General features: G+C 45.9%; 1 protein-coding gene across 1 annotated transcript; it reads left to right on the plus strand.

Annotated features, from left to right (window-relative positions):
• The first annotated feature begins 12,191 nt into the window (after positions 1 to 12,191).
• On the plus strand, positions 12,192 to 13,139 carry LOC149435351 (olfactory receptor 52P1-like). The gene has a single exon (XM_089662745.1). The coding sequence runs from the start codon at positions 12,192 to 12,194 to the stop codon at positions 13,137 to 13,139; it is 948 nt and encodes a 315-aa protein (XP_089518871.1).
• Positions 13,140 to 15,128: the final 1,989 nt, after the last annotated feature.

The raw sequence follows: 15,128 nt of genomic DNA on the forward strand, positions 1-15,128 counted from the left end.
CGGTACTCCGATCTATTGATCTGTACAGATATACAGAGGAGGTCTACAAAGATATTGGTCTGATGTGTACGAGGCGGCATCAAAAAGGTTCTAGTTTTGTAGACTACTTTTGTAACACACCAACAGACGGCAGCGAAAGGCTGCACGCACATTCACAGGGAGCACCGACCTTTGTAAGTCGGTGTTCCAAAAGACATCGTCCCGTGTACATCAGGAGCTGTAGAACTGGTGCAATTCTGTCCACGTGCGTTACCACGTCTGCTATTTCATCATGGACAGAAAGTTAGAACACAAATGTGAAATTCTGCATGAAACTGGGCCTTCAATGAGCTTCAATGACCTTCAACGGGCTTCGATGAGCTTCAACGACCTTCGACGAGCTTCAACGACCTTCAACAGCCTTCAACGACCTTCGATGAGCTTCACGAGCTTCAAGGAGCTTCAACGACCTTCAATGACCTTCGATGAGCTTCAACGAGCTTCAACGGCCTTCAACGATCTTCGATGAGCTTAGCGAGCTTCAAGGAGCTTCAACGACCTTCAACGGCCTTCGATGAGCTTAGCGAGCTTCTAGGAGCTTCAACGACCTTCAACGACCTTCAAGGACCTTCAACGAGCTCAACCCCCGAAAATGCCCTCTTCCCGAAGATGAAGCTCAAGCTCAAAGGTCGCCGCTTTGGCAACATTGCGGAGGTCCAGCGATTTGCCCAGTTTCACACAGTATTTCACGTTTGTTCTTTGTTCTAACTGAGACTCAAACCCAATGTACCAGATATACGAGGTGGCATCAACATGTTATGAGACTAGTGTTGTAACATGCCAACAGATGGCAGTCACAGGGAGCACCAACCTTCATAAGTCAGTGTGCCGACAGACATTGCCCCGTGTACATCGGGAGCTGTAGAACTGGTGCTATTCTGACCACATGCGTTACCACGTTTGCTATTAAAGAGCAAATGTGAAATTCTGCTTGAAACTGGGCCTTCAACGACCTCCAACGACCTTCGACGAGCTCAACCCCTGAAAATGCCCTCTTCCCGAAGATGAAGCTCCAGCTCAAAGGTCGCTATTTTGACAACATTGCGGAGATCCAGCGATTTGCCCAGTATCACACAGAATTTCACGTTTGTTATTTGTTCTGAGACTCAAACCTAATGAAATATATATATATATATATTGAAATATATTGTTAAAATATTCTTCCCAAATATATTGACATATATTTGAAATACTGCAATTTTTTTCAATATTTTTAAAAATATACTTTTTTCTTAATATATTCAGATTTTTTTAACATATAAAAAAGTAATTTTTACATATATTTGTAAATGATTTGTATTTTTACAGACATACAGTATATTCGAAAATGTATTTTTAAAAATATATTTCAATAAATATATATATACACAGTATGTTGAAATGCGTTTTTATTACAAAATATTTGAAAAATATTTTTAAAAATACAATTTTCGAATATACTATATGTCTGTAAAAATACAAATCTACATTTTTGGAATGCATTTACAAATATATGTAAAAATGACTTTTTTATATGTTAAAAAAAATCTGAAGAATATATTAAGAAAAAATATATTTTTAAAAATATTTTTCATATATTTTGTAATATATGAAAAATGCATTTCAACATGAAGTGTATATATATTTATATATATTTATTGAAATATATTTTTAAATATATTGAATACGGCCAAAATTGTAGTATTTTAATATATATGAGAAGTACCCCGCTTCCTGCCAGACCCCTTAACTCTTAACCCCTTCGCTGCCAGAGCCGTTTTTGCATTTTATTTTTTTTTTACACATGTATAAAAAATAATTTTAGGTCTGTAGATTAACCACCTCCCACCCGCCATATAGTCCAATGACGGGCACAAGGCGGTTCTCTCGTTCTGGGAGGATGTCATATGACGTCCTCCCATTCTCACCGTGCATGCTCGGCTCCGGGAGTGCGCAGCATGGCCATTGGCAGTGCGCTGTGTCCCTCGGACACAGCAGATTACTGATCAACGGAAAGAGCCGAAGATCTTGGCTCGGTCATGTGACCAGCTGTGTCCAATCACAGCTGATCACATGTAAACAAGGAAATGCCGGTTATCAGCATTTCTCTCCTCATGAGCTGTCATGCTGACAGGAGAGGAGAGTCGGTAATCGGCATTCCTCGGAGGGGACACGTACACTGATCATCAGGGCACCTGATGCCCTGATGATCAGTGTGGCCCCAGAAGTGCCACCTGTCAGTGTCCATCAGTGCCAGCTGTCAGTGCTGAACAGTGCCACATGCCAGTGCCCATCAGTGCCACATCAATGCCACATATCAGTGCCCATCTGAGCTACCTTTCATTGTCACCCATCAGTGCAAGTCAGTGCCACCTATCAGTGCTGCCAATCAGTGCCACCTATCAGTGCCAGTCAGTGCTGCCTATCAGTGCCGCATATCAGTGTGCATCAGTGCAGCATATCAGTGCCCATCACTGCAGCCTCGTTAGCGTACATCAGTGAAGGAGAAAAATCACTTATTTACAAAATTTTACAACAAAAACTAAGAAAAACATTTTTTTACAAAATTTTTAGTGGTTTTTGGTTTGTTTAAGAAAAAATAAAAAACCCTGAGGTGATTAAATACCACCAAAATAAAGCTCTGTCACAAAAAATGATAAAAATTTAATACGAGTAAAATGTTGCATGACCGCGCAATTGTAATTCAAAGTGTGACAACGCTGAAAGCTGGAAATTGGCCTGGGCAGGAAGGGGGTAGAAATGCCCTGTAGGCAGGAAGGGGGTAGAAGTGTCCTGTAGGCAGGAAGGGGGTAGAAGTGCCCGGTGGGCAGGAAGGGGGTAGAAGTGCCCGGAGGGCAGGAAGAGGATAGAAGTGCCCTGTAGGCAGGAAGGGGGTAGAAGTGCCCGGTAGGCAGGAAGGGGGTAGAAGTGCCCTGTAGGCAGGAAGGGGGTAGAAGTGTCCTGTAGGCAGGAAGGGGGTAGAAGTGCCCGGAGGGCAGGAAGAGGATAGAAGTGCCCTGTAGGCAGGAAGGGGGTAGAAGTGCCCGGTAGGCAGGAAGGGGGTAGAAGTGCCCTGTAGGCAGGAAGGGGGTAGAAGTGCCCGGTAGGCAGGAAGGGGGTAGAAGTGCCCGGTAGGCAGGAAGGGGGTAGAAGTGCCCGGTAGGCAGGAAGGGGGTAGAAGTGTCCTGTAGGCAGGAAGGGGGTAGAAGTGCCCTGTAGGCAGGAAGGGGGTAGAAGTGCCCGGTAGGCAGGAAGGGGGTAGAAGTGCCCGGTAGGCAGGAAGGGGGTAGAAGTGCCCGGTAGGCAGGAAGGGGGTAGAAGTGCCCTGTAGGCAGGAAGGGGGTAGAAGTGTCCGGTTGGCAGGAAGGGGGTAGAAGTGTCCTGTAGGCAGGAAGGGGGTAGAAGTGCCCTGTAGGCAGGAAGGGGGTAGAAGTGCCCTGTAGGCAGGAAGGGGGTAGAAGTGTCCGGTAGGCAGGAAGGGGGTAGAAGTGTCCTGTAGGCAGGAAGGGGGTAGAAGTGCCCGGTAGGCAGGAAGGGGGTAGAAGTGCCCGGTAGGCAGGAAGGGGGTAGAAGTGTCCTCTAGGCAGGAAGGGGGTAGAAGTGCCCGGTAGGCAGGAAGGGGGTAGAAGTGCCCGGTGGGCAGGAAGGGGGTAGAAGTGCCCTGTAGGCAGGAAGGGGGTAGAAGTGCTGGGTAAGCAGGAAGGGGGTAGAAGTGCCCTGTAGGCAGGAAGGGGGTAGAAGTGTCCGGTAGGCAGGAAGGGGTTAGAAGTTCCGGGTAGGCAGGAAGGGGGTAGAAGTGTCCGGTAGGCAGGAAGGGGGTAGAAGTGCCCTGTAGGCAGCAAGGGGGTAGAAGTGCCCGGTAGGCAGGAAGGGGGTAGAAGTGCCCTGTAGGCAGGAAGGGGGTAGAAGTGCCCTGTAGGCAGGAAGGGGGTAGAAGTGCCCGGTAGGCAGGAAGGGGGTAGAAGTGCCCGGTAGGCAGGAAGGGGGTAGAAGTGCCCTGTAGGCAGGAAGGGGTAGAAGTGTCCTGTAGGCAGGAAGGGGGTAGAAGTGCCCTGTAGGCAGGAAGGGGGTAGAAGTGCCCGGCAGGCAGGAAGGGGGTAGAAGTGTCCGGCGGGCAGGAAGGGGGTAGAAGTGTCCGGCGGGCAGGAAGGGGGTAGAAGTGTCCTGTAGGCAGGAAGGGGGTAGAAGTGCCCTGTAGGCAGGAAGAGGGTAGAAGTGCCCGGTAGGCAGGAAGGGGGTAGAAGTGCCCGGTAGGCAGGAAGGGGGTAGAAGTGCCCTGTAGGCAGGAAGGAGGTAGAAGTGCCCTGTAGGCAGGAAGGGGGTAGAAGTGTCCTGTAGGCAGGAAGGGGGTAGAAGTGCCCTGTAGGCAGGAAGGGGGTAGAAGTGTCCTGTAGGCAGGAAGGGGGTAGAAGTGTCCGGTAGGCAGGAAGGGGGTAGAAGTGTCCAGTAGGCAAGCGGTTAACATAAAAACCATTGTACTTTTTTCTGAAAGCAGACACTCTGGAGGATAAAATAATGGTCGTTCCAATTGTTTATGACACACAATGTCAGCACATTTTATTTTATTTATTTTATTTTAGTGCACTTTTTTTACTCTTCATTTACTAAAGGTAAGTAGACTGAGCACTTTGCAAGTGCAGTTGCTCCAGGGCTTAGTAAATGAGGCGAAGCTCTGCTAACTTCCATCATCCAATCACGTGCAAGCAAAAATGCTGTTTTTTTTATTATTTCCTTGCATGTGATTGGGTGTTTTTTTGCAAAGTGGAGCTTTACGTCATTTACTGAGCTCTGGAGCAACTGCACTTGCAGGGCACACAGTCTATTTGCTTTAGAAAATCAGCCCTAATTTATGACCCAATTTTTGGTAGAATATAAACAATGAGGTTGTGCCGAGCAAATAGATGCCAAACCTGTCAAGCCTTAAAATTGTGTGCGCCCCTGAAATGGCGGCAAACTTCCGTTCTCTAAATTTTCTATAAGTGACATTTTAAAAGCCACTGCAGGTCATCAGTTTGGATTTAGCCATGAATAATGGACCTAGAATGATAGTCAGAGACTGCAGACATACTATAGGAGATGGTCAGAGACTGCAGACATAGCACAGGAGATGGGAAGAGACTGCAGACATACTACAGGAGATGGTCAGAGACTGCAGACATAGCACAGGAGATGGGAAGAGACTGCAGACATACTACAGGAGATGGTCAGAGACTGCAGACATAGTACAGGAGATGACCAGAGACTGCAGACATAGTACAGGAGATGGGAAGAGACTGCAGACACAGTACAGGAGATGACCAGAGACTGCAGACATAGTACAGGAGATGACCAGAGACTGCGGACATAGTACAGGAGATGGTCAGAGACTGCAGGCATACTACATGAGATGGTCAGAGACTGCAGACATACTACAGGAGATGGTCAGAGACTGCAGACATACTACAGGAGATGGGCAGAGACTGCGGACATAGTACAGGAGATGGTCAGAGAGTGCGGACATAGTACAGGAGATGGGAAGAGACTGCAGATATACTACAGGAGATGGGAAGAGACTGCGGACACAGTACAGGAGATGGGAAGAGACTGCAGACACACTACAGGAGATGGGAAGAGACCGCAGACATAGTACAGGAGATGGTCAGAGACCGCAGACATACTACAGGAGATGGTCAGAGACCGCAGACATACTACAGGAGATGGGAAGAGACTGCAGACATACTACAGGAGATGGGAAGAGACTGCAGACATACTACAGGAGATGGGAAGAGACTGCAGACATACTATAGGAGATGGTCAGAGACTGCAGACTTACTACAGGAGATGGTCAGAGACTACAGACATGATACAGGAGATGGTCAGAGACTGCGGACATAGCACAGGAGATGGGAAGAGACTGCGGACATAGTACAGGAGATGGTCAGAGACTGCAGACATACTACAGGAGATGGGCAGAGACTGCAGACATACTATAGGAGATGGTCAGAGACTGCAGACATACTACAGGAGATGGTCAGAGACTGCAGACATACTATAGGAGATGGTCAGAGACTGCAGACATACTACAGGAGATGGTCAGAGACTGCAGACATACTACAGGAGATGGGCAGAGACTGCGGACATAGTACAGGAGATGGTCAGAGAGTGCGGACATAGTACAGGAGATGGGAAGAGACTGCAGATATACTACAGGAGATGGGAAGAGACTGCGGACACAGTACAGGAGATGGGAAGAGACTGCGGACACAGTACAGGAGATGGGAAGAGACTGCGGACACACTACAGGAGATGGGAAGAGACCGCAGACATAGTACAGGAGATGGTCAGAGACCGCAGACATACTACAGGAGATGGGAAGAGACCGCAGACATACTACAGGAGATGGGAAGAGACTGCAGACATACTACAGGAGATGGGAAGAGACTGCAGACATACTATAGGAGATGGTCAGAGACTGCAGACATACTACAGGAGATGGGAAGAGACTACAGACATGATACAGGAGATGGGAAGAGACTGCAGACATAGCACAGGAGATGGGAAGAGACTGCGGACACAGTACAGGAGATGGTCAGAGACTGCAGACATACTACAGGAGATGGTCAGAGACTGCAGACATACTATAGGAGATGGTCAGAGACTGCAGTCACAGTACAGGAGATGGTCAGAGACTGCAGACATACTACAGGAGATGGTCAGAGACTGCAGACATAGTACAGGAGATGAGCAGAGACTGTAGACATAGTACAGGAGATGAGCAGAGACTGCAGACATAGTACAGGAGATGACCAGAGACTGCGGACATAGTACAGGAGATGACCAGAGACTACGGACATAGTACAGGAGATGACCAGAGACTGCAGACACAGTACAGGGGATGACCAGAGACTGCAGACATAGTACAGGAGATGGGCAGAGACTGCAGACATACTACAGGAGATGACCAGAGACTGCAGACATAGTACAGGAGATGGTCAGAGACTGCAGACATACTACAGGAGATGGGCAGAGACTGCAGACATACTATAGCAGATGGTCAGAGACTGCAGTCACAGTACAGGAGATGGTCAGAGACTGCAGACATACTACAGGAGATGGTCAGAGACTGCAGACATACTACAGGAGATGGTCAGAGACTGCAGACATAGTACAGGAGATGAGCAGAGACTGTAGACATAGTACAGGAGATGAGCAGAGACTGCAGACATAGTACAGGAGATGACCAGAGACTGCGGACATAGTACAGGAGATGACCAGAGACTACGGACATAGTACAGGAGATGACCAGAGACTGCAGACACAGTACAGGGGATGACCAGAGACTGCAGACATAGTACAGGAGATGGACAGAGACTGCGGACATGGTACAGGAGAAGGTCAGAGACTGCAGACATGGTACAGGAGAAGGTCAGAGACTGCAGACATACTACAGGATATGACCAGAGACTGCAAACATACTACAGGAGATGGGCAGAGACTGGAAACATACTACAGGAGATGACCAGAGACTGCAGACATACTACAGGAGATGGTCAGAGACTGCAGACATACTACAGGAGATGACCAGAGACTGCAGACATACTACAGGAGATGGTCAGAGACTGCAGACATACTACAGGAGATGACCAGAGACTGCAGACATACAACAGGAGAAGGTCAGAGACTGCAGACATAGTACAGGAGACGGTCAGAGACTGCAGACATACTACAGGAGACGGTCAGAGACTGCAGACATAGTACAGGAGACGGTCAGAGACTGCAGACATACTACAGGAGACGGTCAGAGACTGCAGATATGGTACATGAGATGGTCAGAGACTGCAGACATAGTACAGGAGATGGTCAGAGACTGCAAACGTACTACAGGAGATGATCAGAGACTGCAGATATGGTACAGTCACATGTGCTCAGGGTGAACCTTCTCTCATCTGTGAAAAGCACAGGGTGCCAGTGGTGGACCTGCCAATTCTGGGGTTCAATGGACAATGCCAATCTGGCTCTATGGTGCCGGGCAGTGAGCACAGGGCCCACTAGAGGACGTCGGGTCCTCAGGCCACCCTCATAAAGTCTGTTTCTGATTGTTTGGTCAGAGACATTCACACCAGTGGCCTGCTGGAGGTCATTTTGTAGGGCTCTGGCAGGGCTCATCCTGTTCCTCCTTGCACAAAGGAGCAGATACCGGTCCAGCTGATGGGTGAAGGACCTTCTACAGCCCTGTCCAGCACTCCTAGAGGAACCGCCTGTCTCCTGGAATCTCCTCCATGCTCTTGTCTCCTGGAATCTCCTCCATGCTCTTGAGTCTGTTCTGGGAGACACAGCAAACCTTCTGGCAATGGTACGTATTGATGTGCCATCCTGGAGGAGTTGGACTGCCCATGCAACCTCTGTAGGGTCCAGGTATGGCCTCATGCTAACAGTAGTGACACTGACCCTAGCCAAATGCAAAACTAGTGAAAAACAGTCAGAAAAGATGAGTAGGGAAAAAAATGTCACCTGTAAAACGATTTCTGTTTTGGGGGTCGTCTCATTGTTGCCCATCTAGTGTACCTGTTGTTAATTTCATTAACACCAAAGCAGCTGAAACTGATGGACAACCCCCTTTGCGACTTACCTGACCAGATCAATATCCCAGGAGGTTCATCGACTTGAGTCCAGACTCTGATGATAAAGTCTTCCCTTCATTTTTTTGAGCTGTGTGTGTATAATATATATATATATATATTGTACGTTCACATCAGTCCCTATGTTATAAATATATAGTGCCGTGCTCCTATTTGCTTGTATATATATATATCTTGATCCTAGGAGTATATGAATTAATATCTGAAACAATTCATAAATCACTGTGACTAGTGAATAAAAACAATCAATATTAAGTAATAAATATAAATAAATCACTAGTGAATCACTATAACTAGTGAATCAAATGAATAAAAATATGAATCAGCAACCTACATTGATGTGACTGATAACAATCAATCCTTAATTGAATGTGACTATAAAGGAATAAAATACAAATCAACACAATTCTAAATCTGTGCCCCTCTGATCTGCTGTGATCACTTCATCTATATAGTGCAAAAGCATACATATAAGTGCAAGTGCAAATACATAAAATATAAAAGACAATAAATTAAAAAGTCTTTCAAATAAGTGCAGTGTGCAGGTGGGTTCCTTATTCCCTCTCGCCGAGTGCTTAGTGGTCTCCCTATGCGCTCACCTTAATATTTGCCTGAATAAATTCAGGCAAATACACTTTTAATCCTTCCAGGATTGATGGGACGATACTCTCACATAAGCTGTTCCAGAAGGTAGATATGGATTTACAGGGATTCTCCTGTGCTCTCCTCTTTCCCCCCCCGTGCAGCTGCTCACAAATGGACTTCCTGACCAGCTCTCCAGGAATCTCCTACTTCCCCTCCTGGGGTCACCACCTTCTCCAATCCTCCTTTCACCAGCATAAGGAATGTGGGTCAACTCCTCAATGAATTCTGATTCCGCCAACACAGGAATGGTTTCTTGGAGTCAAACAATCCTTTGCTCAGAGACAATCTAACTTTTAAACCTCAGTTGAAGGAACAATCACCCCAGGTGTATGCGTATCAAAGCCTTTGACTCCAAGAAACCATAGGCAGCTTTCTTCCTCCTCCAAACACGGCGAGTTGAGTTGATGCCAAAGAGCTGGATTTTGGTCTCATCTGACCACAACACTTCCCACCAGTCCTCCTCTGCATCATTCAGATGTTCAGTGGCAGACTTCAGACGGGCCTGGACATGTGCTTTCTTGAGCAGAGGGACCTTGCGGGCACTGCAGGATTTCAGTCCTTGTTGGCGTAGTGTGTTACCAATTGTTTTCTTGGTGACTGTGGTCCCAGCTGCCTGGAGATCATTGACAAGATCCTCACGTGTAGTTCTGGGATGATTCCTCACTGTTCTCATGATCATTGACACTCCACGAGGTGAGATCTTGCATGGTGCAGCAGACCTAGGGAGACTGACACTTGTTTTGTGTTTCTTCCATTTGTGAATGATTGCACCAACTGTTGTCACCTTCTCACCAAGCTGCTTGGCCATAGTTTGGTAGCCCAGTCCAGCCTTGTGTAGGTCTACAATCTTGTCCCTGACATCCTTGGACAGCTCTTTGGTCTTTGCGATGGTGGAGAGTTTGGAATCTGATGGTTTGATTGCTCCTGTGGACAGGTGTCTTTTATACAGGTAACACAATGAGATTAGCAGCACTCCCTTTAAGAGACTGCTTCTAATCTCAGCTGGTTACCTGTATGAAAGACACCTGGGAGCCAGAAATCCTGCTGAATGATAGCGGATCAAATCCTTCTTTCCCTCATGAACATGCAGATCAGTCATCATTTGTTAGACGCATTTCTGCTGAATTTGTTGTTGTATTCTGTCTCTCAGTGTTACAATACACCAAACATTCGATTTTTAGACAGATTATTTCTTTGTGAGGGGCGAACATTCAAAATCAGCCGGGGAGCAAATATGCATTTCTTTCACTGTGTGTGTAAATATATTTATATAAAGAACTAAATATTGTACTTGAAATAACCCCCTCTAACTCCTCGCTCTTTAATAAGTAGAAGAGGTGGAACTTTTGCTCCCAAGGCATTCAGCCATGGTTATTTACAGCTTGGCCTTCATACAGGCTGGTCAACTGCAGAAAATGTGGCTGCAGAATATATACTGTATATTATTTAATTGCATCAAGATAAAACCTTGTTTTTGGAAATAGTAAAAGGTTATAAAAATAAAAATTAAAATAGAAATAAAAGTAAAAATAAATATAAAAATAAAACTAAAAAGTAAAAAATAATGAACAAAAATAAAAAATAAAGTAAAAGGTTGTAGAAATTATTACAATTGTTATCACCACAACAATTAATACAGAAAAAATGGGGAAGGATGTGGAAAGTAGAAAAAAAAACACACAAAGAAGGAGATATTGACAAGAAAACACAATATAAATGTATCTGTGAATAGACACCCGTGGTCAAGTGCATTGTTTTGGCCAATCACAATGCACTGTCAGGGCGCAGTGCATTGTGGGGCACAGCGGGCAAATAGCCCGTCGGACGCTCTTACTGTTCGTGTGTTCAGCGAACACACGAATGGCCAATGTTTGAGTCGAACGTACGTTCGACTCCAACATTAAACCCATCACTACTAAAAACATAGAAAGGCCTAGATGGGAAGGTGGTTGAACATGCCGGTCTTCAAGTTGTAAAGACTCAGCAAGTACAGAAAAATATTCATCGATCTCCAGGGGCGGACTGACAACTCATGGGGCCCCTGGGCAATAGGGGATCATGGGGCCCCTGTGTCCTTGTCCAAACTCAAAAAAGCCTATGAAAAAGGTACCAGGGGCATCTCATGGGGCCCCCTACTGACCCCGGGCCCTCGGGCAGTGCCCGAGTTTCCAAATGGTCAGTCTGCCCCTGTCGATCTCCCAAAATGTTCTCAGTTCCAAACTTCCTATTGTGAGTTACATACAGCATTTTTGTAGACTGAAAGGTGTCAGCCCTGCCCATTGTTTTTGCTAAATTTCTCAGATAACACAGGAAGTGTGCAGAGAACACAGGACAGCTCTAACTTCAACAGGATTTTTTTTTTTTGTACTTTTAATATCAGGCTTTGAAGAATTTTGTTCAGGCTGGTCCTGTGTTCTCAACCATTCCCAGGACCCCCAGCCACCTTAATGTCCCCCAATTTTTTTTCTACCGCTCACAACAACATCTGGGCATTTTTTTCATCCCACAGATTCCAGGGTGTTCTTTTTCTCACTGATCACTGACACTGGGTTGTTTGTCTTTCCACTTACCAATGACACCAGAGCTTTTTCTCCTCCTACGCCACACTACGCCTATAATTCCACCTTCTCACCACTGACTTTGGAGCATTTTTCAAATGCATCTCAAATGTGAACCACTTTCCCTCAAATCATACTTAATTCCGAAGACGTCTTTCTTGTCTGATGCAGATCAAAGAAGTGAGAGGTGACATGGGGAGGGCAGATTATAACATTTCAGAGGAGGAAGATTTGACTTGGGATTAGCTACAAGAAGTTTCAGCCCACCAACACCTAAAACCAGATCAGAATGGTATTTACCTTTAATTAATTACAAATGTTTTTAATTTATTTTTCAGCAATGATTTGTGCTATGTCTGTGGAAAATAAGACCTTCTACCAGCCAAAGAACTTCATTTTAATAGGGATCCCAGGCTTGGAAGTGGCCCACTTCTGGATCTCCATTCCTATGGTTGTCATGTACATCTTGACCATCCTAGGAAATTGTGTCATACTTGCCATCATTATGCCAAAAGAAACTTTCCACAAGCCCATGTACCTTTTCCTTTCCATGATGGCCATCATTGACCTTGTGGCATCTGCCACGACCACCCCCAAGATCCTTTGCATCTTCTGGTTCGACTCTAAAGAGATTGACTTCAGTGCCTGCTTGGTCCAGCTCTTCTTAATCCACGCCTTCTCCATGATGGAGTCTACCATTCTTTTGGCGATGGCTTTTGACCGTTATGTTGCCATCTGCCATCCTCTCAGATACACCTCAATCTTGACCAACTCTGTTATTGCCAGGATTGGGGTCTTGGCAATGATTCGAGGATCATGCTTGATGGCTCCGGCTCCTTTCCTGATAAGGAGACTGTCTTACTGTCAAAACAATGTCATCTCTCACACCTACTGTGGACATATGGCTGTTGTAAAGATTGCCTGCACTGATACCAGCATCAACCAGGTGTACGGCCTTACCGTGGCACTTCTGGTAATTGGCGTGGATATTATTTGTATAGCTGTGTCATACTGTGCCATATTCAGGATGGTCTTCAGACTGTCTTCCAGGGAAGCTCGTCGCAAGGCCTTGGGCACATGTGGCCCCCACATCTGTGTCATCCTGATCTCCTACATCCCAGCTCTCTTCTCCTTCTTTTCTCACAGATTTGGACACAACATCCCTCTCCATGTTCACATTATCTTCGCCAACCTCTACATTCTCATCCCGCCCATGTGTAATCCCATGATCTACGGGGCCAGGACCAAGGAGATCCGGAGAAGGATAGTTGTGATTTTTTCATCAATCAGATTAAACTGAGTTTTACTCTTTTTTTATTCATCTATGACCAGATTCGATTGTCTAGAAACATTGAACAGTTTCCAGGGAATGCAAATGTATTGAGTGCTACTTATGGCTATACCCAGAATCCTCCCAGAAAACAACAGACCAACCAAGAAAAATAAATACATTATAATTAGTATTCTGCTGCGAGATATCTTTAAAATCTGGACTGAGATGTTAAATAGTCCCACAAAAGTGGGCCATTTGTGTTATTTTTCCCAATGTTCACGGTGAACTCCATAACATGGATTCCTGCTCAGGGGCGGACTGACAACTCATGGGGCCACTGGGCAATAGGGGATCATGGGGCCCCTGTGTCCTTGCAAAGCCTATGAAAAAGGTACCAGGGGCATCTCATGGAGCCCCCTACTGACCCCGGGCCCTCGGGCAGTGCCCCAGTTTTCAAATGGTCAGTCCACCCCTGTTCCTGCTACACACGTATCAACTGCTTAAGTGCCAAAATGAATTATTAACTAAGATAAACTGAATCATGAGATTGATTTATATCTCCCAAGGTATTGAATAAATCACACAAAAAGTAAGAAATTAAGATCATCTTATTTGTATTGTAGGGGAAACTTTGTGAGCTAAACCAAAAAAGGGGATGTTTTCGAGATGCATGAAACAACTGTAAAACTGTTTTGTAAGATGACACAATGTTAACATCAATTAAAGGAACAAAAAATAAACTGAAACGGTCTATGTTTTTAACTGCTTTGTTGGGTCCCTCCTGTAACAGACCCCGGACACCCACGACTGGGTATCTCCGTCAAGAAGCTGCTTCTCAGGCTCTGGAACACGAGACCAGTAAATCTGGCTATTGTTACCCCAAGATCCAGACGACACCCGATTTGAAGTAAGCCAGAAGGTAAAGTAGTTTATTTGAACACAGATACAAGATATAGACACTCAGGGGACAGTCCCCCCTCCCTGCATAATGACACAGGGCGGGGCAATCTACATTTAGTAACAAGAGACACACAGTTATTCAAACTTCACTCCAGCAGACAGTACCATCAGGAGGGCAGGCTGCTGGAGACACCCCCACTAAGCTAATACCCATAAACACATACATCCCATAATAGTTTGCTCCTAAGCAAGACAAATAATAGAACAATGGGATGCAGCCACACAACACCAAAAAATCCACAACCCCCACCCCACCTATCTCCTAGACATGTCTACACAATAATAGGACAGATCATCCTGTACCCCTAACAGGCACAGGGTGACTTACACATAATAGGGATATAGGGAGCTGAGACAGGGGTCTCCCCACCTCTCCAAAGTGAGCTGGGTTCCATGGGCCCCCCACCCAAAGTGACTCCCGTCACACCTCCTTTACACAGGCTTAAAATAAAGTTATTCTTCTCCAGGTGTTAAAGAACTCCTTAGGCCTAGATAGGCTCCAGGATCTTTTGACCTCCACCGCAGGTTAGTTTTAAGTTTATATGGCAGGGATCTCCAAATCTAATCAAAGGGTCAGTTTACTGTCCTTCAGGCTTTAGGGGGGCCGGATGGACTGTGGCCAGCGGGTGTAGAAAATGCTGCGCCATCGGTGCACCATCATTGGTTTTATTGGGAGGAATAGTCCCCCCCGTTGTTGGTACCAATGGGTCAATGGGAAGAATAGTGCCCCATTGATTGTGTCAGAAGGGGGGATAGTGTCCCATCATTGGAGTCAGTTGATGGAATAGAACCCAAAAGGCCAGATAAAGGCAAGCAAAGGCCACATCCAGTCCCTGAACAACAGTTTGGAGACCACAGCTCTATAGGGTTGATTTGCTAAAACTGGAGAGTCAAAATCTGGTGCAGCTGTGCATGGGAGCCAATCAACTTCTCACTTCAGCTTGTTCAATTAAGCTATGACAATAAAACCTGGAAGCTGTTTGGCTCCCATGCACAGCTGAACCAGATTTTGCATCCCCAGTTTTAGTACTGTAAATCAATCCCTTTATGTCTTTG

The sequence above is a fragment of the Staurois parvus genome, unplaced genomic scaffold, assembly GCF_062004578.1.
Source record: "Staurois parvus isolate SC_StPar_1 unplaced genomic scaffold, SC_StPar_1.0 ptg001532l, whole genome shotgun sequence".
NCBI classification, from domain to species: domain Eukaryota; kingdom Metazoa; phylum Chordata; class Amphibia; order Anura; family Ranidae; genus Staurois; species Staurois parvus.

What these genes read in the sequence shown, in the direction of transcription:
- LOC149435351 (XM_089662745.1), top strand. Translation starts at nt 12,192, where the DNA reads ATGTCTGTGGAAAATAAGACCTTCTACCAGCCAAAGAACTTCATTTTA.